This window comes from Macaca fascicularis, chromosome 7 (genome assembly GCF_037993035.2).
Source record: "Macaca fascicularis isolate 582-1 chromosome 7, T2T-MFA8v1.1".
In the NCBI taxonomy this organism is placed as follows: domain Eukaryota; kingdom Metazoa; phylum Chordata; class Mammalia; order Primates; family Cercopithecidae; genus Macaca; species Macaca fascicularis.
The window spans coordinates 47826772-47854097 of record NC_088381.1 but is presented as its reverse complement, the minus strand read 5'-3'; the positions used below and the strand labels follow the sequence as shown (position 1 = coordinate 47854097).

General features: G+C 39.3%; 1 protein-coding gene across 13 annotated transcripts in view; it reads right to left on the bottom strand.

Moving 5' to 3' along the window:
- LRRC49 (leucine rich repeat containing 49) overlaps window positions 1-27326 on the bottom strand; it is a 170041-nt gene that overhangs the window by 4302 nt on the left and 138413 nt on the right. For all 13 annotated transcript variants that reach the window (XM_005559947.5, XM_005559950.5, XM_065548128.2 and 10 more), the window contains one exon: window positions 7670-7823. In XM_005559947.5, coding sequence (XP_005560004.1) covers window positions 7670-7823 — 154 coding nt within the window. The remainder of the gene's footprint in view (window positions 1-7669; window positions 7824-27326) is intronic.

Here is a 27326-nt window from a genome sequence, read left to right as displayed (position 1 = left end):
CAGTGTCACACAATACTCTCATGTAACAAATCTGCAATGTACCCCGTATCTAAAAGATAAAATATTTAAAAGTAAAATAAAATAAAAATAAGAAAGATTCATAATAAGAAAAAATGCTTACATCATAATGATATGTGAAAAAAATAAAAATGTTCTGATAGGGTTTGGGTTATAGGAATGTATGATTTGTCAAAACTCAGCAATTGTACACCTAAGATTTACATTTCACTATGTAAGTTTTACCTCTAAATGGTAAAATTTACAAAGAAAAATACTCTATAGAATACTGAATTCCAATTAATGAAATGCACGCTCAATTATTTAGGCAGAAGCACACTAATGTCTGCAATCACTGTGAAATGAATTTAAAAAATCCCAAGGTAGAGTGATGGAGGGATAGATACATAGATATGTGATAAAGTAAGTACACTGTATAGTACGATGCTAATAGTTGAGTGTAGGTTTTGGATGTATGGATGTTTATTGTAAAATTCTTTCAACTTTGCTGTATGTTTGAAGTTTTTATTAAAAAGTTAGAAAAGAATGCATAAAAACTATTGAAGGAAATATATTGAAGTCTCATTAAGATTGTTTCTGAGTTCTTGGCTCACGCCTGTAATCCCAGCACTTTGGGAGGCTGAGGCGGGTGGATCACGAGGTCTGGAGATTGAGACCATCCTGGTTAACACGGTGAAACCCCATCTCTACTAAAAAAAAACAGAAAAAATTAGCCAGGTGTGGTGGTAGGTGACTGTAGTCCTAGCTACTCAGGAGGCTGAGGCAGGAAATAGAGTGAACCCAAGAGGCAGAGCTTGCAGTGAGCCAAGATCGCGCCACTGCACTCCAGCCTGGGCGAGTGAGACTCCGTCTCAAAAAGAAAGAGAGAGAGAGAGAGAGAGAGAGAGAGAGAGAGAGAGAGAGAGAAAGGAAGGAAGGAAGGAAAGGAAGGAAGGAAGGAGGGAAGGAAGAAAGAAAGATTGTTTCTGAGTTCTGAGAACATTAGTATGTTTTCCTCCTTTTTAATATGTTTCTTCTTTTTCCCAATGCTTATGATTTTTAAATTTAATTTAATTTAATGTAACTTAATTTATTTTTTGGAGACAGGGTCTCACTCTGATGCCCAGGCTAAAGTGTAGTGGCATGATCTCTGCTCACTGCAACCTCTGCCTCCCAGGCTCAAGCGACCCTACCACCTCACCTTCTTGAGCAGTTGTGACCACAGGCGTGCACCACCACACCCAGCTAATTTTTGTATTTTTTTGTAGAGACGTGGCTTTGCCATGTTGCCTAGGCTGGTCTCAAACTCTTGAACTCAAGAAATCCACCCACCTCAGCCTCCTAAAGAGCTGGGATTATAGGCATGAGCCACCGCACCTGGCCCAAATGCTTATGATTTTTAAAACAAAATATGTTTTAAATTCCTGATTAATGTAAGTTAATAATAAGTCCAAATTGCACTAACTTTCCTTAACAGAGGCATATTTTAAGAATTTTCTTATGACATATAAGGCACCTCTAAGTAATCATCATTCATGGGTCAACATGCTGATTTGATATAGTCATGTACTAAAACAATAAGTCATAGATTGACCAATCACAGAAGTATGTACAGATTTTGATGTGTGATAAGCAACAAATGGTTCCAGCTGGCCTCTTCTCTGATGAACTTCTCTCACTCTGAAATACTACAATCTGAACCTTAGCTACCTATATATACTAAGTTAGCTTGTTGATGAGAACAGAATGTAGCTGCTCCCTTTTAGCACTCAGTAAATCTGGACTACAGAGGAACTCTTACAAAGAAGGACAAGTGTGAATCACTAGAGATCAGCAACATTTTAGTTTGCTCATTTTAGAGCAATATTTTACAAGCAATGCATTTACAAGTAGAAGGCATAGAGCACATTTAGTGAATGCTTCTTTTACAGATTTCTAAATTGCTTAAAATAGAATTTTGAATTTAAAAAGACAAAATTCTAGTTAAGATTGGAAGATTTTTTATAATAATTTAGGATAACAAAAATTAAAACAAGTAAATGATATATTTTGTTAAATCATTTACATATTATACAAATGAAAATAATTCTTCATAACTGGCACAGTATAATTTACAGTGCTTTAAAATTTTCTGCTATAGTTACTTCCATTGTTTCTCTAGGAACATGTTGATACAGAATTGTATCTTCTATAATAGTCCTTAATTTAGTAACTGTGTTTGAAAGCATTTTTACTTAATCATTTCTCTTCTCCTCCAAGCCAATTATTCTGCATCTCCTTACAATATACCCTGTAACTCATCAGGTGTCTGCCAGGACAACTCACTCAGCCTGTCCAGGATGATCCCATTGAAAGCATGTTAGAGACACCTCTCTTGCCCTGACCTGTCAAGGAGTTGTTGCTCCTTGGGTAATGCTTTTTCCATTCCCAAATGCTTTCATATACTCATCTCTTTTTGTCTCACAATATCCCTGTGGGATTCATAAAGCAAGTATTTTACAAGTTCAATCCTGATGAGATAAACTCTATACAATATTGTTTATATTATTTCATTAAACTACAATTTTGTTGTTATGAAGATGGTTTGGGAAAAAGAAGGTCAACAGTGGGGTTTGTTATAGAGCAATTTTAACTACAATGGTACTTGTATTGGGATTTAATCCATATCTCCATTTTATAAATGGGAAACAAGGTCTATAGAGATTGAGAGATCTGCTCAGGATTAAGCATCTTCTATTAATACTTCCGTAGAGAAAACTCTCTAATCTAGCCCTTGAAGAACTTACAGTCTAGTTGGGAGATGGCCTGCACATATAAAAAGTTAACTAAAAACATAAAAGAGTAGATACATGCTGAGTAAAATGTTCAGACAGCAAATTACGAACAGTGCTCAGAAAAGAGAGAGCCCTTTGCAATGGGATGGTCAAGAAAACTTGAGAAAGCACCATGATATATTGTGAACGTGTCCAAGGTCAGAATCAGGACTCCATTCCAGAGGTGGCTCAGTCAATAATTCAACATGACCCTCAGTAACTCATCTGAGTTTCCAGTTTTCCTCATCTAAGAATAGGATTACATTCTTTAAAGTCCCTTTTGGCACTATGATTCTATGTCCATCTTAAATCTTTTTTAGATGAGTCAGGAGAATAGATGGACAACTACCAAGCAACAGATTTATGACATGCATAATGAAAAGGTCTGCTTAACCTGATTTGGAAGAACTTACCTCAATTAATTTTCTCAACAACTCAGGATGTATGGAAGAGAAACTGAGCACTTTGTGCTGCAGTGATTTAAATATTTTTCAAGATGTAAGGAGCGTGGTATAAGTGAAGGAATGCTAGGCTGTGAGTCGAGAGAGTGATTAAGGGACTTGAGCAAGGTCTTTCAAGTACTCAGAAGTAGAATCAGGGGCTCAAATCCACATCTCCTGATTGTTAGATTAGTGTTTCTTTCCAAATATTTTGGGGCTTCAGATTCCTTCTTTCCTGTTTAAAATTTCTCAAAGCAGGAGTCAACATTCCCTGTCTTTACTTCCTCTCTTGCCTTGACCCGTCAAGGAGTTGTTGCTCCTTGGGTAATGCTTTTTCCATTCCCAAATGCTTTCATATACTCATCTCTTTTTGTCTCACAATATCCCTGTGGGATTCATAAAGCAAGTATTTTACAGGTTCAATCCTGATGAGATAAACTCTATACAATATGGTTTATATTATTTCATTAAACTAGAATTTTGTTGTTATCAAGATGGTTTGGGAAAAAGGTCAACAGTGGGGTTTGTTACAGAGCAATTTTAACTATAATGGTACTTGTATTAGGATTTAATCCATATCTCCATTTTATAAATGGGAAACAAGGCTTACATGACTGCACTGAAGCTATCTGTTTTTAAAAATCTGCATGCCTGTAGTTTCAGCTACTTGGAAGGATGAGGTAGGAGGATTTATTGTGCCCAGGAGTTCAGGGACAGACTGGGCAATGTAGAGAAAAAAACCACAATCACCTTGGATGACTGTCCAATTTACCAAAACATTTTCCTTTATGGTTTGTGCATCTATGGTGTTAAAAAATCATAGCCAACCCAATCAAGATCATGAAGATTTTCTCTTCTTATTAAAATAAAAACTTGAAACTTTTGCTTTTAATACTTGGGTTTTTATTTGGTCTGGAGTTAATTTTTTGTTGCATGGTGCAAAGAAGGGGTTCAATATGCTTTTCTGATTGAATATCCCATTTCGTCAGTATCATTTATCCCATTAGACTATTTCTTTACAACCACCCTGTTTTAATTGGTAGGTATTTATAATATGCCTTAATATCTAATAGTGCTAGCCTTCTTCTCATTGTTCTTCTTTTTCGGAGTTTTTGTAGCTAATTATGTTTATTTTTCCACATGTACTGTAGTATCAACTTGTCAAAAAGCCTCAACAAAAAAGTTTTTGGCATTTTCATTGAGAGTAAATGAAATTTTTAAGTTAACTTAAGGAAAATTGACATATTTTGCTTGAGATTCTTATCCAAAACACGGTATGTTTTTCCATTTGTATAAATCTTTTGTATGCTTCACTAATGTTTGAAAAGTTTTCTTTTTATAGATCCTGTATATTTATTATTAGGTTATTGTAAGATACATTATCTTTCTGTGTTGCTACTGTGAGTTCGGTTTTTCCTTATATCTTCTTTCTGCTTATTACTTGTAATATGGAAGCTGTTGACTTCTGCTACATTACTGAATTTTCTTATAGCTTTTTATGATTTCTAAATTAATATTCTTGGGATTTCCAGGTATTCAATAATATTATCTGCAAATATAAGTTTACTGCCTTCTTTTCAAGTAACCATTGATTTCCTTCTCTTGTTTCATTGTATTATCTGTATTTAGAAAAATATAATAGTGATATTAGGCATCCTTGCTTGCTACTTACTTCAGTGATGCATTGGTATTCTAGTCCTGTCTAACAAATTACCTCAAACTTGGCAGCTTAAAAGAACGTGCATCTATCAGCTCAGTTTCCTTTCAGGAACCCAGGCACGGCTTAGCTGGGTATTCTGCTCAGGGCTTCATAAAGCTGAAATGAAGGTGTTGGCTAGGTTGTGTTTATTTCTGAAGCTCAGAGTCTTCTTCTAAGCCTAAGTGGTTGTTGGCAGAATTCAGTTCCTTGCAGCTGTGGGAATGAAATCCCTGTTTTCTTGTTGGGGGCTGGTCTGGGGCTGTTCTCAGGTCCTAAAAGCTTCTTGCAGTTCCCTGCCATGTGGGCCTCTCAAAACATGGGGGCTTATTTCTTCAAGGCCAACAGAAAAATCTTTCAGGGAAAGCCTGAATCCTCTTTTTTTTTTTTTTTTTTTTGAGAAGGAGTCTCACTCTGTTGCCCAGGCTGGAGCGCAGTGGTGCGATCTCGGCTGGCTGCAAGCTTCGCCTCCCAGATTCACGCCGTTCTCCTGCCTCAGCCTCCCAAGTAGCTGGGACTACAGGTGCCTGCCACCACGTCTGGCTAATTTTTTTGTATTTTTAGTAGAGACGGGGTTTCACCGTGTTAGCCAGGATGGTCTCCATCTCCTGACCTCGTGATCCGCCCGCCTCGGCCTCCCAAAGTGCTGGGATTACAGGCGTGAGCCACCGCGCCCGGTCGCTTGAATCCTCTTTTAAAGGACTTGCCAGATTAAGTCAGACTCACTCAGGATGATCTCCCTCTTCATTAACTCAAAGTCAACTGATTAGCGATATTAATCATGTCTGCAAAACCCCTTTACCCTTGCCATATTCCACTGGTTAAAGGCAAGACACGGGTTTTACCTACACCCATAGGAGGGGACTATACAAGGTATGGATACCGGGGTGTGGGGATCACAGAGGCCACCTTAGTTAGAATTCTGCCTACTACTTATGCTAGTGTTTCCAGAGTTTCCCCATCAAGCATAACACTTACTATCCAATTTCCATTTATCCTATTGATTGAGTTACAAAATTAAGAATAGGTATTGAATTGTGTGAAATTTCTTTTCAATGTCTATAGAAATAATCATGATTTTTCACATTAGATCTATTAATTCACTAATACTGAATTTTTCCTGCCTTTCTAGGATAAACTACTCTTGGGTATAATGTTTGTTATTCATTTAATGTTCTGCTGTATTCTGGCTGACAATATTTTAAAGAGTTTTGCACCAATATTTTAAAATGTATGGTTTGGCTTTTCTTTTCCTATGCAATGCTAGCATTTTTGGAATCAATGTTATGCTGTCTGTATTGAAAACATGGAAGAGTTTTCCTTCTTTTTCAATACTCTCAAACAATTTTAAAATCATTAGAATTCTCTGTTTCTTAAAGAGTTGGTAGATTTTACTGTGAAACTGTTCTTGGTTTAAATGCAGCTCTTTGATGTTTTACTAAATTTCTTTAATGTAAATTGGCATGTTTAGATTTACTAAATATAGTTGGCCCTCCATATCCATGGGTTCTGCATCTGTGGATTCAAACAACTGCAGATTGAAAATTTTTTTTTAAATCACATCTGTACAGACTTTTCTTGTCATTATTCCCTAAACAATACGGTATAACAACTATTTACATGGCATTTGCATTGTAGTATTATAAGTAATCTAGAAATGATTTAAAGTATATGGGAGGATGTGCCTTGGCTACATGCAAATACTATGTACTATGTCATTTTTTATCAGGGACTTGAGCATCTGTGCATTTTGGTATCTGCAGGAGGTCCTGAAACCAATCCCCCATAGATACCAAACACAACTATATACATATTAATTTTTTCACTCATAGAACCAGCTGTATTCAGGAAGAGAAGGAGACATAATCCTGCCACCTTGGCTTTCATTTTCTTCTTTTGGCAACACTGGGAAACCCCTATTGGCCAAAGGATTACGTTCAATCTCTTTCGCATTGTTCTCTTACTATCTTTCTGGTCTCATCTTTTAACACTGTCTATCTCAATCTCTGAACTTCCACAACGATGACCTGCTTATAGTTCCTGGCCCTCTCCTTACATGTTTTATACTTCTATGCCTTATTTGCACTGTGCTATTTGCCAGAACTGCCTCTTTCCTCTTCGCAATACAGCTATATTTTATCTTTTAAGACTCATAAACAAAACACTCTGAACCTCTGACCACATAAAACATAACGGTTTAGTTCCCATTTTCCTGGCTAAGTGCTATATTAGGAATAGAACAGGTTGAAATTGTATGATTAAGTAACTATAAGAAAATGGTGTAGAATGAAAGATATGAATTAAAACATCAATGGCCCCAGTAAGGAGAACAAAAACGGAGGTCCTGCTGTGTTCTCTGATGGTCTGGCATGACGTGGCTAAGTACCTACAGCAAGCCTATAACCTACTTCTTACACAGATTGGGACCCTTGGTTCTGCTTTGGTCTAGATTTTTGCTACAGATTTACAGTACAGATTTCTTTTGAACATTTTTTTCTTCTGCTGAAATAACAATATTGAAACCTTTGGTTCTTCTTCATTTCAGGGCTCTATTTCTCCCTAATTGCCTGGGTACCTTCTGTCCTCGGCTTTGTAACGTAAGGTTGACAAATATTCCAAAACAAAAAAGTTATCTTAACTAAGGGTAAAATGTACAACCCCCAAATTCCAAGCATGTGGGATATATCCTGGCATTAAATCGCAAAGATTAACAGTAGTTTTACCTCTAGCTTTTCATTGTAAAAGTCTCTCGTAGTATAATTTAATGTAGCACGATTTGTGTTTTCTCCTACAAGTCTTTTGCTGTCATTATTTTCTTCGTTGATAATACCAGGTTTTTTTCCTTTGGATTCTAGCAGATACCGAAATTGCTTTTTCCTGTAGAAAGACAGTAAAGAGATTTAGAGAGTTACTTATCAGACTTACTAAAACATGTCTATTTTTTGTTGACTTTAGAGGGGAACATATACTTTTTTGAACATATATTTTAATGAGTTTGAGTTTATGATTTATTTGAGTTCAGTTTGGTACCCCAATCTTTCTACTAATTAATCTATTCAATCCCAATTGTTTTATCCATAACTACCAGTCATCAATGAAAATATGTCTCAAGCATTTCTAAAATGGAAAACACTCTCCTTTAATAAAAATCAATACAAAAATTAATCACAGAGCACAACACAACCCAAAAAGATATAGTAGGTCAAACTTTCAAAGTCTTTATGTCCCATAAAACATGCTAATTACCACTTATAAATCACACAAATGGTTAATAATTCCATTATGCAGTTTGGTAATATTACTCATAGCTAGAAAATGGAATGGGATCTTGGCTCAAGTTTAGGCAAAACCAAAATAACCCAAAAACCAAAAACCTCCAATTGTGAGCATATCATGGGAAGATTCTAGTAGGAGGTTAAATATTGAAACAAGAAGCCTCATTTGATTATGAAGAGGAACATATACAGTGATCACAGTATAACTTACAGAGCCATCAGCCATGATTCATCCTCATGAAGGTGGATTTTTGGCTTCCACCACTTAGGGTGTCTCAAAATGATACTACTACTTTACTGTGAACTGTATACTGAAGATTGAGGGCTGAAGAGGAATATAACTTTTTAAAAAATTTATTTTTCTCTGATCTAAAAGTATAACACAATCATTTTAGAGATTTTAGGAAGTACAAATTTGAAAAGTATAAAGAAATGGATAAAAACCACCCATAAGTTTTCATAAATTAATGATGTTCACATTTGAACAGGTAACCTACAGAATGGGAGACCATTTTTGCAACCTATCCATCTGACAAAGGGCTTATCTAGAATCTAGAAAGAACTTAAACAAATTCACAAGAAAAAAAAAACAACCCCATCAAAAAGTGGGCAAAGGATACAACAAACACTTCTCAAAAGAAGACATTTATGCAGCCAAAAGACATATGAAAAAATGCTCATCATCACTGGTCATTAGAGAAATGCAAATCAAAACCATGAGATACCATCTCACGCCAGTTAGAGTGGCGATCATTAACAAGTCAGGAAACAACAGATGCTGGAGACGATGTGGAAGAATAGAAGTTCTTTTACACTGTTGGTAGGAGTGTAAATTAGTTCAACCATTGTGGAAGACAGTGTGGCAATTCCTCAAGGATCTAGAACTAGAAATACCATTTGACCCAGCAATCATTACTGGGTATATACCCAAAGTATTATAAGTCATTCTACTATAAAGGCACATGCATACATATGTTTATTGCAGCAGTATTCACAATGGCAAAGACTTGGAACCAAAATGCCCATCAATCTTAGGCTGGATAAAGAAAATGTGGCACACATACATCATGGAATACTATGCAGCCATAAAAAAGAATGAGTTCATGTCCTTTGCAGGGACATGGATGAACCTGGAAACCATCATTCTCAGCAACTAACACAGGAACAGAAAACCAAACACTGCATGTTCTCACTCATAAGTGGGAGTTGAACAATGAGAACACATGGACATAGGGAGGGGAACATTACACACCGGCGCCTGTCAGGGGGTGGAGGGCTAGGGGAGGGATACCATTAGGAGAAATACCTAATGTAGGTGATGTGTTGATGGGTGGAGCAAACCACCATGGCACATGTATACCTATGTAACAAAACTGTACATTCTGCACACGTACCCCAGAACTTAAAGTAGAAAAAAAAAAGATCTTTAAAAAAGTAATAATAATGTTCACATTTGACATATTTCCTTGCAAACTTTTTCTATACATTTTTGTGAAAAATTAAGATTGTACTAAACATACAACTTTGTATACTGTTTTCACTTAATGCTATATAAGTATTTTCTATATCATTAAAAATTACAATTTTAATACCTGAATAAAAATCAACTGTGATATATATCACAATTTACTTAATTGGTTCCTCTTATAGGATAGTTACATAGTATAATTTTCTCACCTTTGTAAAGAAAAATGTGAATAACATATAAATCTTTATTTCTATTTATTTTATTTTAAGTTCCAGGATACCTGTGCAGGATGTGCAGCTTTGTTACACAGGGAAACATGTATCATGGTGGTTTGCTGCACCTATCAACCCATCACTAGGTATTAAGTCCCACATGCATTAGCTATTTATCCTGATGCTCTCCCTCCTCCTGCCCCCTGGTAGGCCCCAATGTGTGGTGTTCCCCTCCCTGTGACCATATGTTCTCATTGTTCAGCTCCTACTTAAAAATGAGAACATGTGGTGTTTGGTTGTCTCTTCCTGTGTTAGTTTGCTGAGGCTAAAGGCTTCCATCTCCATCCATGTCCTTGCAAGGGACATGACCTCATTTCTTTTTATGATTGCATAGTATTCCATGGTATATATGTACCATAATTTCTTTATCCAGTGTATCGCTGATAGGCATTTGGGTTGATTCCATGTCTTTGTTATTGTGAATAGTCTTGCAACAAACATACATGTACATGTTATAATAGAATGGTTTATATTCCTTTGGGTATATATCCACTAATGGAATTTCTGGGTCAAATTGTATTTCTGGTTCCAGGTCTTCGAAGAATCACCACACTGTCCTCCACAATGGTTGAACTAACTTACATTCCCACTAACAGTGTCAAAAAGTGTTCCTATTTCTCCACAGCCTAACCGGCATCTGTTGTGTCTTGATTTTTTAATAATCACCATTCTGAATGGCATGCAATAGCATTTCATTGTGGTTTCGATTTGCATTTCTTTAATAATCAGTGATGTTGACCTTTTTTTTCATATGTTTGTTGGCCACATAAACGTCCTCTTTTGAGAAGTGTCTGTTCATGTTCTTTGCCCACTTTTTGATGGTTTTTTTTTTTTTTTCTTGTGAATTTGTTTAAGTTCCTTGTAGATTCTGGATATTAGGCCTTTGTCAGATGGGTGGCTTGCAAAAATTTTCTCCCATTCTGTAGGTTGCCTTGTTTGCTCTGATGATAGTTTCTTTTGCTGTGCAGAAGCTCTTTAATTTGTTTAGATCCCATTTGTCAATTTTTGCTTTTGTTGCAATTACTTTTGACATTTTCATCATGAAATCTTTGCTCATGCCTATGCCCTGAATGGTACTGCCTAGATTTTCTTGTAAGGTTTTTATAGTTTTGGGTTTTACATTTAAGTCTTTAATCTATCTTGAGTTAATTTTTGTGTAAGGTGTAAGGAAGGGGTCCAGTTTCAATGTTCTGCACACGGCTAGCCACTTTTCCCAGCACCATTTATTAAATAGGGAATCCCTTCCCCATTGCTTGTTTTTGTAAAGTTTGTTGAAGATCAGATGGTTGTAGATGTGTGTTCTTATTTCTGAGATTTCTATTCTGTTCCATTGGTGTATATGTCTATTTTGGTACCAGTACCATGCTGTTTTGGTTACTGTAGCCTTGTAGTATAGTTCGAAGTCAGGTAGCTTGATGCCTCCAGCTTTGTTCTTTTGCTTAGGATTGTCTTGGCTATATGGACTTTTTTTTGGTGCCCTATAAGTTTTAAAGTAGTTTTTTCTAATTCTGTGAAGAATGTCAATGGTAGTTTAATGGAAGTAGCATTGAATCTATAAATTACTTTGTCCAGTATGGCCATTTTCATGATATTGATTCTTCTTATCCATGAGCATGGAATGTTTTTCCATTTGTTTGTGTCCTCTCTGATTTCCTTTAGCAGTGGTTTATAGTTCTCCTTGAAGAGAGAACAAGCAGTTCTCCTTGAAGAAGTCCTTCACTTCCCTTGTTAGCTGTATTCCCAGGTATTTTATTCTCTTTGTAGCAATTGTGAATGGGAGTCCATTCATGATTTGGGTCTCTGCTTATCTAATATTGGTGTGTAGGAATGCTTGTAATTTTTGTATATTGATTTTGTATGCTGAGACTTTGCTGAAAAGTTGCTTATCAGCTTAAGAAGCTTTTGAGCTGAGACAATGGGGTTTTCTAGATATAGGATCATGTCATCTGCAAACAGAGACAGTTTGACTTCCTCTCTTCCTATTTGAATATGCTTTATTTCTTTCTCTTGTCTGATTGCCCTGGCCAGAACTTCCAATACTATGTTGAATAGGAGTGGCGAGAGAGGGCATCCTTATCTTGTGCTGGTTTTCAAGGAGAATACTTCCAGCTTTTGACCATTCAGTATGATATTGGCTATGGGTTTATCATAAATGACTCCTATTATTTTGAGGTACGTTCCATCAATGCTTGGTTTATTGAGCGTTTTTAACATGAAGGGATGTCGAATTTTATTAAAGGCCTTTTCTGCATCTATTGAGATAATCATGTGGTTTTGGTCTTTAGTTCTGTTTATGTGATGAATTACGTTTATTGATTTGCCTATCTGAACCAACCTTGCATCCCGGGGATGAAGCCAAAGTGATGGTGTTGAATAAGCTTTTTGATGTGATGCTTGATTTGGTTTGCCAGTATTTGACTGAAGATTTTTGTATTAATGTTCATCAGGAATATTGGCCTGAAGTTTTCTATTTTGTTGTACCTCTGCCAGGTTTTGGTATCAGGATGATAATAGCCTCATAAAATGAGACAGGGAGAAGTCCCTCCTTTTCAATTGTTTGGAATAGTTTTGGAAGAAATAGTACAGAATAGAAGGAGCCAAGAGGGCCGAATAGGAACAGCTCCAGTCTGCAGCTCCCAGCTAGACCAACACAGAAGGCAGGTGATTTCTGTATTTCCAACTAAGGTACCCAGTTCATCTCATTGGGACTGCTTAGTGGGACTGGTTAGGCAGTGGGTCCAACCCACAGAGGGTGAGCAGAAGCAGGGTGGGGCATCACTTCATCTGGGAAGTCCAGGGAGCCAGGGACCTCCCTCCCAGAGCCAAGGGAAGCTGTAAGGGACTGTGCTACCCAGCTGGGTTACTACACTTTTCCCATGAATTTGCAATCTGCTGATCAGGAGATTCCCTTATGTGCCTACACCACCAGGGTCCTGAGTTTCAAGCACAAAACTGGAGAGCTGCTTAGGAAGACATTGAGCTAGCTGCAGGAGTATTTTTTCATACACCAATGGCGCTTGGAACCCCAGTGAGACAGAACCGTTCACTCCCCTGGAAAGGGGTCTGAAGCCAGGAAGCCAAGTGGTCTCACTCAGTGGGTCCCACTCCCACGGAGTCCAGCAGGCTAAGAACCACTGGCTTGAAATTCTCACTGCAAGCACAGTAGGCTGAAGTTGACCTGGGAGGATCAAGCTTGGTGGGGGGAGGGGTGTCCACCATTACTGAGGTTTTAGTTGGTAGTTTTCCCCTGACAGTGCTAAGGAGGCTGGGAGGTCTAGGCTGGGCATGGCAAAGTGACTCTGGCCAGACTGCTTCTCCAGATTCCACCTCACTGGGCAGGGCATCTCTGAAGGAAAGGTAGCAGCCCCATTCAGAGGCTTACAGACAAAATCCCCATCTTCCTGGGACAGAGCACCTGGGGAAGGGGTGGCTGTGGGCACAGCTTCAGCAGATTTAATCGTTCCTGCCTGCCAGCTCTGAAGAGGGCGGCTGATCCTGACAAGAGAGATTCTCCCAGCACAGTGCACAAGCTCTGCTAAGGGAAAGACTGCCTCCTCAAGTGGGGTCCCTGACCCCCGTGCCTCCTGAATGAGAGAAACCTCTCAACAGGGGCCAACAGACACCTAATACAGAGGAGTGCTGGCTGGCATTAGGCCAATGCCCCTCTGGGATGAAGCTTCCAGAGGAAGGAGCAGGCAGCAATCTTTGCTGTTCTGCAGCCTCTGCTGGTGATACTCAGGTGAACAGGGTCTGGAGTGGACCTCCAGCAAACTGCAGCAGATATGCAGAAAAGGGGACTGGCTGTTAGAAGAAAAACTACAAACAGAAAGCAACAACATCAACATAAAGGATCCCCACAAAAAAACCCCGTCCAAAGGTCATTAGCCTCAAAGATCAAAGGTAGATAAATCCACAAAGATGAGGAAAATCCTAAAACCAGAATGCCCCTTCTCCAAATGATTGCAACTCCTCCCCAACAATGGCACAAATCTGGACAGAGAATGAGACTGACAAATTGACAGAAGTAGGCTTCAGAAGATGGGTAATAAACTCCTCTGAGCTAAAGGAGCATAGTCTAACCCAATGTAAGGAAGCTAAGAATCTTGATAAAAGGTTACAGGAATTGCTAAGTAGAATAAACAGTTTAGAGAGGAACATAAATGACCTGATGGAGCTGAAAAACATAGCACGAGAACTTCATGAAGCATATATAAGTATCAATAGCTGAATCAATCAAGCAGAAGGAAGCATATCAGAGACTGAAGATTAACTTACTGAAATAAGGCATGAAGACAAGATTAGAGAAAAAAGAATGAAAAGGAATGAACAAAGCCTCCAAGAAATATGTGACTATGTGAAAAGACCAAACCTACGATTGATTGGTATACCTGAAAGTGAAGGACAGAATGGAACCAAGTTGGAAAACACACTTCAGAATATTATCCAGGAGAACTTCCCCAACCTAGCAAGACAGGCCAACATTCAAATTGAGGAAATACAGAGAACACCACTAAGATATTACTTGAGAAGAGCAACCCCAAGACACATAACTGTCAGATTCTCCAAGGATGAAACAAAGGAAAAAATGTTAAGGGCAGCCAGAGAGAAAGGTCAAGTTACACAAAGGGAAGCCCATCAGACTACCAGTAGATCTCTCTGCAGAACCCTACAAGCCATAAGAGAGTAGGGGCCTATATTCAACATTTTTAAAGAAAAGAATTTTCAACACAGAATTTCATATCCAGCCAAACTAAGTTTCATAAGTGAAGGAGAAATAAAATCCTTTACAGACAAGCAAATGCTAAGGGATTTTGTCATTACCAGGCCTGCCTTACAAGAGCTCCTAAAGAAAGCACTAAATATGGAAAGGAAAAATTGGTACCAACCACTGCAAAAACATACCAAAATATAAAGACCAAAGACACTATGTAGAAACTGCATCAACTAATGTACAAAATAACCAGCTAGCATCACGATGAGAGGATCAAATTCACACATAACAATATTAACATTAAATGTAAATGGGCTAAATGCCCCAATTAAAATAATCAGACTAGCAAATTGGATAAAGGGTTAAGACCCATTGGTGTGCCGTATTCAGGAGACCTATCTCACTTGCAAAGACACACATACGATCAAAATAAAGGGATGGAGGAATATTTACCAAGAAAATGGAAAGCAAAAAAAGCAGGGGTTGCAATCTTAGTCTCTGATAAAACAGACTTTAAATCAACACAGATCAAAAAAGACAAAGAAGGGCATTACGTAATGGTAAAGGCATCAACAAAACAAGAAGAGCTAACTATCCTAAATATGTATGCGTCCAATATGGGAACACCCAGATTCATAAAACAACTTCTTAGAGACCTACAAAGGGACATAGACTCCCACGCAGTAATAGTGGGAGATTTTATTTTATTTAATTAATTAATTTATTTATTTTTATTATACTTTAAGTTCTAGGGTACATGTGCATAATATGCAGGTTTGTTACATATGTATACTTGTGCCATGTTGATGTGCTGCACCCATCAACTCGTCAGCACCCATCAACTCGTCATTTACATCAGGTATAACTCCCAATGCAATCCCTCACCCCTCCCCCCTCCCCGTGACAGGCCCCTGTGTGTGATGTTCCCCTTCCTGAGTCCAAGTGATCTCATTGTTCAGTTCCCACCTATGAGTGAGAACATGCGGTGTTTGGTTTTCTGTTCTTGTGACAGTTTGCTGAGAATGATGGTTTCCAGCTGCATCCATGTCCCTACAAAGGACACAAACTCATCCTTTTTTATGGCTGCATAGTATTCCACGGTGTATATGTGCCACATTTTCTTAATCCAGTCTGTCACTGATGGACATTTGGGTTGATTCCAAGTCTTTGCTATTGTGAATAGTGCCACAATAAACATACGTGTGCATCTGTCTTTATAGCAGCATGATTTATACTCCTTTGGGTACATACCCAATAATGGGATGACTGGGTCATATGGTACTTCTAGATCTAGATCCTTGAGGAATCGCCATACTGTTTTCCATAATGGTTGAACTAGTTTACAGTCCCACCAACGGTGTAAAAGTGTTCCTATTTCTCCACATCCTCTCCAGCACCTGCTGTTTCCTGACTTTTTAATGATTGCCATTCTAACTGGTGTGAGATGGTATCTCATGGTGGTTTTGATTTGCATTTCTCTGATGACCGGTGATGATGAGTATTTTTTCATGTGTCTGTTGGCTGTATGAATGTCTTCTTTTGAGAAATGTCTGTTCATATCCTTTGCCCACTTTTTGAAGGGGTTATTTATTTTTTTCTTGTAAATTTGTTTGAGTTCTTTGTAGGTTCTGGATATTAGCCCTTTGTCTGATGAGTAGACTGCACAAATTTTCTCCCATTCTGTAGGTTGCCTGTTCATTCTGATGGTAGTTTCTTTTGCTGTGCAGAAGCTCTTTAGTTTAATTAGATTCCATTTGTCAATTTTGGCTTTTGTTGCCATTGCTTTTGGTGTTTTAGACCTGAAGTCCTTGCCCATGCCTGTGTCCTGAATGGTATTACCTAGGTTTTCTTCTAGGCTTTTTATGGTATTAGGTCTAACATTTAAGTCTCTAATCCATCTTGAATTAATTTTAGTATAAGGAGTAAGGGAAGGATCCAGTTTCAGCTTTCTACTTATGGCTAGCCAATTTTCCCAGCACCATTTATTAAATAGGGAATCCTTTCCCCATTTCTTGTTTTTCTCAGGTTTATCAAAGATCAGATGGCTGTAGATGTGTGTTATTATTTCTGAGGACTCTGTTCTGTTCCATTGGACTATATCTCTGTTTTGGTACCAGTACCATGGTGTTTTGGTTACTGTAGCCTTGTAGTATAGTTTGAAGTCAGGTATCGTGATGCCTCCAGCTTTGTTCTTTTGACTTGGGATTGTCTCGGAAATGTGGGCTCCTTTTTGGTTCCATATGAACTTTAAAGCAGTTTTTTCCAATACTGGGAAGAAACTCATTGGTAGTTTGATGGGGATGGCATTGAATCTATAAATTACCTTGGGTAGTATGGCCATTTTCACGATATTGATTCTTCCTATCCATGAGCATGGTATGTTCTTCCATTTGTTTATGTCCTCTTTTATTTCACTGAGCAGTGGTTTGTAGTTCTCCTTGAAGAGGTCCTTTACATCCCTTGTAAGTTGGATTCCTAGGTATTTTATTCTCTTTGAAGCAATTGTGAATGGAAGTTCATTCATGATTTGGCTCTCTGTTTGTCTGTTACTGGTGTATAAGAATGCTTGTGATTTTTGCACATTAATTTTGTATCCTGAGACTTTGCTGAAGTGTCTTATTAGTTTAAGGAGATTTTGGGCAGAGACAATGGGGTTTTCTAAATATACAATCATGTCATCTGCAAACAGGGACAATTTGACTTCTCCTTTTCCTAACTGAATACCCTTGATTTCTTTCTCTTGCCTGATTGCCCTAGCCAGAACTTCCAACACTTTTTAAATAGGAGTGGTGAGAGAGGGCATCCCTGTCTTGTGCCAGTTTTCAAAGGGAATTTTTCTGGTTTTTGCGCATTCAGTATGATATTGGCTGTGGGTTTGTCATAAATAGCTCTTATTATTTTGAGATACGTTCCATCAATACCGAATTTATTGAGCGTTTTTAGCATGAAGGGCTGTTGAATGTTTTCAAAGGTCTTTTCTGCATCTATTGAGATAATCATGTGGTTTTTGTCTTTGGTTCTGTTTATATGCTGGATTACATTTATTGATTTGCATATGTTGAACCAGCCTTGCATCCCAGGGATGAAGCCCAGTTAATCATGGTGGATAAGCTTTTTGGTGTGCTGCCGGATCCGGTTTGCCAGTATTTTATTGAGGATTTTTGCATTGATGCTCATCAGGGATATTGGTCTAAAATTCTCTTTTTTTGTTGTGTCTCTGCCAGGCTTTGGTATCAGGATGATGTTGGCCTCATAAAATGAGTTAGGGAGGATTCCCTCTTTTTCTATTGATAGGAATAGTTTCAGAAGGAATGGTACCAGCTCCTCCTTGTACCTCTGGTAGAATTCAGCTGTGAATCCGTCTGGTCCTGGACTTTTTTTGGTTGGTAGGCTATTAATTATTGCCTCAATTTCAGAGCCTGCTATTGGTCTATTCAGGGATTCAGCTTCTTCCTGGTTTAGTCTTGGGAGAGTGTAAGTGTCCAGGAAATTATCCATTTCTTCTAGGTTTTCTAGTTTATTTGCATAGAGGTGTTTATAGTATTCTCGGATGGTAGTTTGTATTTCTGTGGGGTCGGTGGTGATATCCCCTTTATCATTTTTTATTGCATCTATTTGATTCTTCTCTCTTTTCTTCTTTATTAGTCTTGCCAGCGGTCTATCAATTTTGTTGATCTTTTCAAAAACCAACTCCTGGATTCATTGATTTTTTGGAGGGTTTTTGTGTCTCTATCTCCTTCAGTTCTGCTCTGATCTTCGTTATTTCTTGTCTTCTGCTAGCTTTTGAATGTGTTTGCTCTTGCTTCTCTAGTTCTTTTAATTGTGATGTTAGAGTGTCAATTTTAGATCTTTCCAGCTTTCTCTTGTGGGCATTTAGTGCTATAAATTTCCCTCTACACACTGCTTTAAATGTGTCCCAGAGATTCTGGTATGTTGTATCTTTGTTCTCATTGGTTTCAAAGAACATCTTTATTTCTGCCTTTATTTCGTTATGTACCCAGTAGTCATTCAGGAGCAGGTTATTCAGTTTCCATGTAGTTGAGCAGTTTTGATTGAGTTTCTTAGTCCTGAGTTCTTGTGTGATTGCACTGTGGTCTGAGAGACAGTTTGTTGTAATTTCTGTTCTTGTACATTTGCTGAGGAGTGCTTTACTTCCAATTATGTGGTCAATTTTGAAATAAGTGTGATGTGGTGCTGAGAAGAATGTATATTCTGTTGATTTGGGGTGCAGAGTTCTGTAGATGTCTATTAGGTCTGCTTGCTGCAGAGATGAGTTTAATTCCTGGATATCCTTGTTAACTTTCTGTCTCATTGATCTGTCTAATGTTGACAGTGGGGTGTTGAAGTCTCCCATTATTATTGTATGGGAGTCTAAGTCTCTTTGTAAGTCTCTAAGGACTTGCTTTATGAATCTGGGTGCTCCTGTATTGGGTGCATATATATTTAGGATAGTTAGCTCTTCCTGATGAATTGATCCCTTTACCATTATGTTATGGCCTTCTTTGTCTCTTTTGATCTTTGATGGTTTAAAGTCTGTTTTATCAGAAACTAGGATTGCAACCCCTGCTTTTTTTTGTTCTCCATTTGCTTGGTAGATCTTCCTCCATCCCTTTATTTTGAGCCTATGTATGTCTCTGCATGTGAGATGGGTCTCCTGAATACAGCAGACTGATGGGTCTTGATTCTTTATCCAGTTTGCCAGTCTGTGTCTTTTAATTGGAGCATTTAGTCCATTTATATTTAAGGTTAATATTGTTATGTGTGAACTTGATCCTGTCATTATGATATTAACTGGTTATTTTGCTCGCTATTTGATGCAGTTTCTTCCTAGCATTGATGGCCTTTACATTTTGACATGTTTTTGCAATGGCTGGTACCTCATGTTCCTTTCCATGTTTAGTGCTTCCTTCAGGGTCTCTTGTAAGGCAGGCCTGGTGGTGACAAAATCTCTAAGCATTTGCTTATCTGTAAAGGATTTTATTTCTCCTTCACTTATGAAACTTAGTTTGGCTGGATATGGAATTCTGGGTTGAAAATTATTTTCTTTAAGATTGTTGAATATTGGCCCCACTCTCTTCTGGCTTAGAGTTTCTGCCGAGAGATCTGCTGTTAGTCTGATGGGCTTCCCTTTGTGTGTAACCTGACCTTTCTCTCTGCTGCCCTTAAGATTTTTTCCTTCATTTCAACTTTGGTGAATCTGGCAATTATGTGTCTTGTAGTTGCTCTTCCCGAGGAGTATCATTGTGGCGTTATCTGTAATTCCTGAATTTGAATGTTGGCCTGCCCTACTAGGTTGGGGAAGTTCTCCTGGATGATATCCTAAAGAGTGTTTTCCAACTTGGTTCCATTTTCTCCCTCACTTTCAAGCACCCCAATCAGACGTAGATTTGATCTTTTTACATAATCCCATACTTCTTGCAGGCTTTGTTCATTTCTTTTTCTTCTTTTCTCTTTAGACTTCTCTTCTCGCTTCATTTCATTCATTTGATCTCAATCGCTGATACTCTTTCTTCCAGTTGATCGAGTCGGTTACTGAAGCTTGTGCATTTGTCACGTATTTCTCGTGTCATGGTTTTCATCTCTGTCCGTTCATTTATGGCCTTCTCTGCATTAATTATTCTGGTTATCAATTCTTCCACTCTTTTTTCAAGATTTTTAGTTTCTTTGCGCTGGGTACGTAATTCCTCCTTTAGCTCTGAGAAGTTTGATGGTCTGAAGACTTCTTCTCTCATCTCATCAAAGTCATTCTCCGTCCAGCTTTGATCCGTTGCTGGTGATGAGCTGCGTTCCTTTGGAGGGGGAGATGCACTCTGATTTTTTGAATTTCCAGCTTTTCTGCCCTGCTTTTTCCCCATCTTTGTGGTTTTATCTGCCTTTGGTCGTTGATAATGGTGACGTACTGATGGGGTTTTGGTGTGAGTGTCCTTCCTGTTTGTTAGTTTTCCTTCTAATAGTCAGGACCCTCAGCTGTAGGTCTGTTGGAGATTGCTTGAGGTCCACTCTAGACCCTGTTTGCCTGGGTGTCAGCAGCAGAGGCTGCAGAAGATAGAATACTGCTGAACAGCGAGTGTACCTGTCTGATCCTTGTTTTGGAAGCTTCCTCTCAGGGCTGTACTCCACCGTGTGAGGTGTGGGGTGTCGGTCTGCCCCTAGTGGAGGATGTCTCCCAGTTAGGCTACTCAGGGGTTAGGGACCCACCTGAGCAGGCAGTCTGTCCGTTCTCAGATCTCAACCTCCATGTTGGGAGATCCACTGCTCTCTTCAAAGCTGTCAGACAGAGTCGTTTGCGTATGCAGAGGTTTCTGCTGCTTTTTTGTTGTTGTTGTTGTTTAGCTGTGCCCTGTCCCCAGAGGTGGAGTCTACAGAGACTGGCAGGCCTCCTTGGGCTGCTGTGAGCTCCACCTAGTTCGATCTTCCCAGGGCTTTGTTTACCTACTTACGCCTCATCCATGGCGGGTGCGCCTCCCCCAGCCTTGCTGCTGCCTTGCAGTTAGATCGCAGCCTGCTGTGCTAGCAATGAGGAAGGCTCTGTGGGCGTGGGACCTTCCTGGCCAGGTGTGGGATATAATCTCCTGGCGTGCCGGTTTGCTTAAAGTGCAGTATTGGGGTGGGAGTTACCCGATTTTCTAGGTGTTGTGTGTCTCAGTTCCCCTGGCTAGGAAAAGGGATTCCCTTCCCCCTTGCACTCCCCAGGTGAGGCGATGCCTGGCCCTGCTTCAGCTCTCGCTGGTCAGGCTGCAACAGCTGACCAGCACCGATTGTCCAGCACTCCCTAGTGAGATAAACCCAGTACCTCAGTTGAAAATGCAGAAATCACCTGTCTTCTATGTTGCTCGTGCTGCGAGCTGGAGACTGGAGCTGTTCCTATTCGGCCATCTTGCTCCGCCCCCCCAATAGTGGGAGATTTTAACAGCCCACTGTCCATATTAGATAGATCGATGAGACAGAAAATTAACAAGGATACTCAGGATTTGAACTCAGCTCTGGACCAAGTGAACCTTGGTCCAGAATGAATCCTGAATGACTGCTCCTGAATGACTCCTGGGTAAATAATGAAATTAAGGCAGAAATAAAGAAGTTCTTTAAACTCAATGAGAACAAATAGACAACGTACCAGAATCTCTGAGACACAGCTAAAGCAGTGTTAAGAGGAAAATTTATAGCACTAAATGCCCACAATGGAAAGCTGGAAAGATATAAAATTGACACCCTAACATTACAATTAAAAGAACTAGAGAAGCAAGAGCAAAGAAATTCTAAAACTAGCAGAAGACAAGAAATAACAAAGATCAGAGCAGAACTGAAGGAGATAGAGAAATGAAAAGCCCTTCAAAAAATCAATGAATCCAGGAGCTGGTTTTTTGAAACGATTAACAAAGTAGATGGACTGCTAGCCAGACTAATAAAGAAGAAAAGAGAGAGGAATCAAATAGACACAATAAAAAATAATAAAGGGGAGGTCACCTCTGATCCCACAGAAATACAAACTACCATCAGAGAATACTATCAACACCTCTGTGCAAATAAACTAGAAAACCTAGAAGAAATGGATAAATTCCTGGACACATACAGCCTCCCAAGACAAAACCAGGAAGAAGTTGAATCTCTGAAAAGACCAGTAACAACTTCTGAAATTAAGGCAGTAATTAATAGCCTACCAACCAAAAAAGTCCAGGTCCAGATGGATTCACAGCTGAATTCTACCAGAGGTACAAAGAGGAGCCAGTACCATTCCTTCTGAAACCACTCCAAAAAATAGAAAAAGAGGGACTCCTCCCTAACTCATTTTATGAGGGCAGCATTCTCCTGATACTGAAACCTGGCAGACACACAACAAAAAAAGAAAATTTCAGGCCAATATCAATGATGAATATCGATACAAAAATCCTCAATATAATACTGGCCAACTGAATCCAGCAGGACATCAAAAAGCTTATCCAGGAAGATCAAGTTGGCTTTATCCCTGGGATGCAAGGCTGGTTCAACATATACAAATCAATAAATGTAATCCATCACATAAACAAAACCAATGACAAAACCACATGATTATCTCAACAGATGCAGAAAAGGCCTTTGATAAAATTAAACATCCCTTCATGCTAAAAACGCTCAATAAATTGGTTATTGATGGAATATATCTCAAAATAATAAGAGCTATTTATGACAAACCCATAGCCAGTATGATACTGAATTGGCAAAAGCTGGAAGCATTCCCTTTGATAACTGGCACGAGACAAGGACGCCCTCTCTCACCACTCCTATTCAACAAAGTATTGGAAGTTCTGGCCAGGGCAATCAGGTAAGAGAAAGAAATAAAGTATATTCAAACAGGAAGAGAGGAAGTCAAATTGTTTCTGTTTGCAGATGACATGATTGTATATTTAGAAAACCCCATTGTCTCAGCCCAAAAACTCCTTAAGCTAATAAGCAACTTTTCAGCAAAGTCTCAGGATACAAAATCACTGTGCAAAAATCACAAGCATTCCTATACACCAACAACAGATAAGCAGAGAGCCAAATCATGAGTGAACTACCATTCACAATTGCTACAAAGAGAATAAAACACCTAGGAGTACAACTTACAAGGGACGTGAAGGACCTCTTCAAGGAGAACTACAAAGAATTAAATAGGCAATAAAAAAGGACACAAGCAAATGGAAAAACATTCCATGCTCATGTATAGAAGGAATCAATATCATGAAAATGGCCATACTGCCCAAAGTAATTTATAGATTCAAAGCTATTCCCATCAAGCTACCAGTGAGTTTCTTTGTAGAATTAGATAAAAGTACTTTAAATTCCGTATGGGACCAAAAAGATCCCGTATAGGCAAGGTGATCCTAAGCAAAAAGAACAAAGCTGGAGGCATCAAGCTACCTGACTTCAAACTATGCTATACGGCTACAGTAACCAAAACAGCATGGTACTGGTACCAAAACAGACATATACATGAATGGAACAGAACAGAGACCTCAGAAATAACACCACACGTGTACAACCATCTGATCTTCAACAAATTTGACAAAAACAAGCAATGGGGACAGGATTCCCTATTTAATAAATAGTGCTGGGAAAACTGGCTAGCCATATGCAGAAAACTGAAACTGGACCTTTTCCTTACACCTTATACAAAAATAAACTCAAGATGGATTAAAGACTTAAATGTAAAACCCTAAATCATAAAACCCCTAGAAGAAAACCCAGGCAATACCATTCAGGACAAAGGCATGGGCAAAGACTTCATGACTAAAACACCAAAAGCAATGGCAACAAAAGCCAAAATTGACATGGGATCTAATCAAACTATAGAGCTTCTGCACAGCAAAAGAAACTATCTTCAGAGTGAACAGGCAACCTACAGAATGGGAGAAAATTTTTGCAAGCAACCCATCTGACAAAGGTCTAATATTCAGAACGTACACGGAACTTAAACAAATTTACAAGAAAAAAACAGACAACCCCACCAAAAAGTGGGCCAAGGATATGAAAAGACACTTCTCAAAAGAAGACATTAATGCGGCCAAAAAATATATGAAAAAAACCTCATCATCACTGGTTATTAGAGAAATGCAAATCAAAACCACAATGAGATAATATCTCACGTCAGTTAGAATGGTGATTATTAAAAAGTCAAGAGGGGCACGCCCAAGATGGCCGAATAGGAACAGCTCCAGCCTCCAGCTCCCAGCGTGAGTGACACAGAAGATGGGTGATTTCTGCATTTTCAACTGAGGTACCGGTTCATCTCACTGGGTCATGTCAGACGGTTGGCACTGGTCCATGGGTGCAGCCCGACCAGCAAGAGCTGAAGCAGGGTGAGGCATCACCTCACCTGGGAAGCACAAGGGGAAAGGGAATTCCTTTTCCTAGCCAAAGGAAATTGAGACACACAACACCTGGAAAATCGGGTAACTCCGACCCTAACATTGCACTTTACCAAGGGTCTTAGCAAACGGCATACAAGGAGATTATATCCCACACCTGGCCTGGAGGGTCCCACGCCCACGGAGCCTCCCTCATTGCTAGCACAGCAGTCTGAGATCTAACTGCAAGGCGGCAGCGAGGCTGGAGGAGGGCACCCACCTTTGCTGAGGCTTAAGTAGGTAAACAAAGCCACCAGGAAGCTCAAATTGGGTGAAGCCCACCACAGCTCAAGGAGGCCGGCCTGCCTCTGTAGACTCCTCCTCTGGGGACAGGTCATAGCTAAACAAAAAGCAGGAGAAACCTCGGCAGAGGTAAATGCCCCCGTCTGACAGCTTTGAAGAGAGCAGTGGATCTCCCAGCACAGAGGTTGAGATCTGAGAATGGACAGACTGCCTGCTCAAGTGGGTTCCTGACCCCTGAAGAACCTAACTGGGAAACATCCCCCACTAGGTGCAGATCGACACCTCACACCTCACACAGTGGGGTACACCCCTGAGACAACGCTTCCAGAGCAAGAATCAGACAGCAACACTCGCCGTTCAGCAATATTCTATCTTCTGCAGCCTCCGCTGCTGATACCCAGGCAAACAGGGTCTGGAGTGGACCTCAAGCAAACTCCAACAGACCTACAGCTGAGGGTCCTGACTGTTAGAAGAAAAACTAACAAACAGAAAGGACACCCACACCAAAACTCCATCAGTATGTCACCATCATCAAAGACCAAAGGCAGATAAAACCACAAAGATGGGGAAAAAGCAGGGCAGAAAAGCTGGAAATCCAAAAAATCAGAGCGCATCTCCCCCTCCAAAGGAACGCAGCTCATCGCCGCAATGGAACAAAGCTGGACGGAGAATGACTTTGACAAGTCGAGAGAAGAAGACTTCAGTTGATCAAACTTCTCAGAGCTAAAGAAGGAACTACGTAACCAGCAGAAAGAAACTAAAAACCTTGAAAAAAGATTTGACAAATGGCTAACTAGAATAATCAATGTAGAGAAGTCCTTAAAAGAACTGAGAGAGACGAAAATCATAACATGAGAACTACATGACAAATGCACAAGCTTTAGTAACCGACTCAATCATCTGGAAGAAAGAGTATCAGCGATTGAAGATCAAATGAACAAAATGAAGCGAGAAGAGAAGTGTAGAGAAAAAAGGGTAAAAAGAAATGAACAAAGCCTCCAAGAAATATGGGATTATATGAAAAGACCAAATCTACGTCTGATTGGTGTGCCTGAAAGTGACGGGGAAAATGGAACTAAGTTGGAAAACACTCTGCAGGATATCATCCAAGAGAACTTCCCCAACCTAGTAAGGCAGGCCAACATTCAAATTCAGGAAATACAGAGAATGCCACAAAGATACTCCTTGAGAAGAGCAACTCCAAGACACATAATTGTCAGATTCACCAAAGTTGAAATGAAGGAAAAAATCTTAAGGGCAGCCAGAGAGAAAGGTCGGGTTACACACAAAGGGAAGCCCATCAGACTAACAGCAGATCTCTTGACAAAAACTCTCCAAGCCAGAAGAGAGTGGGGACCAATATTCAACATTCTTAAAGGAAAGAATTTTCAACCCAGAATTCCATATCCAGCCAAACTAAGTTTCATAAGTGAAGGAGAAATAAAATCCTTTACAGATAAGCAAATGCTTAGAGATTTTGTCACCACCAGGCCTGCCTTACAAGAGACCCTGAAGGAAGCACTAAACATGGAAAGGAACAACAGGTACCAGCCATTGCAAAAACATGTCAAAATGTAAAGTCCATCAATGCTTGGAAGAAATCGCATCAAATAGCGAGCAAAATAACCAGCTAATGTCATAATGACAGGATCAAGTTCACACATAACAATATTAACCTTAAATGTAAATGGACTAAATGCTCCAATTAAAAGACACAGACTAGCAAATTGGATAAAGAGTCAAGACCCATCAGTTTGCTGTATTCAGGAGACCCATCTCACATGCAGAGACACACAGAGGCTCAAAATAAAGGGATGGAGGAAGATCTCCCAAGCAAATGGTAAACGAACAAACAAACAAAAAAGCAGGGGTTGCAATCCCACTCTCTGATAAAACAGACTTTAAACCATCAAAGATCAAAAGGGACAAAGAAGGCCATAACATAATGGTAAAGCCATCAATTCATCAGGAAGAGCTAACTATCCTAAATATATATGCACCAAATACAGGAGCACCCAGATTCATAAAGCAAGTCCTTAGAGACTTACAAAGAGACTTAGACTCCCATACAATAATAATGGGAGACTTTAACACCCCCACTGTCAACATTAGACAGATCAATGAGACAGAAAGTCAACAAGGATATCCAGGAATTGAAGTCAACTCTGCACCAAGCGGACCTAATAGACATCTACAGAACTCTCCACCCCAAATCAACAGAATATACATTCTTCTCAGCACCACATCGCACTTATTCGAAAATTGACCACATAGTTGGAAGCACTCCTCAGCAAATGTAAAAGAACAGAAATCATAACAAACTGTCTCTCAGACCACAGTACAATCAAACTAGAACTCAGGACTAAGAAACTCAATCAAACCGCTCAACTACATGGAAACTGAACAACCTGCTCCTGAATGACTACTGGGTACATAACGAAATGAAGGCAGAAATAAAGATGTTCTTTGAAACCAATGAGAACAAAGATACAACATACCAGAATCTCTGGGACACATTTAAAGCAGTGTGTAGAGGGAAATTTATAGC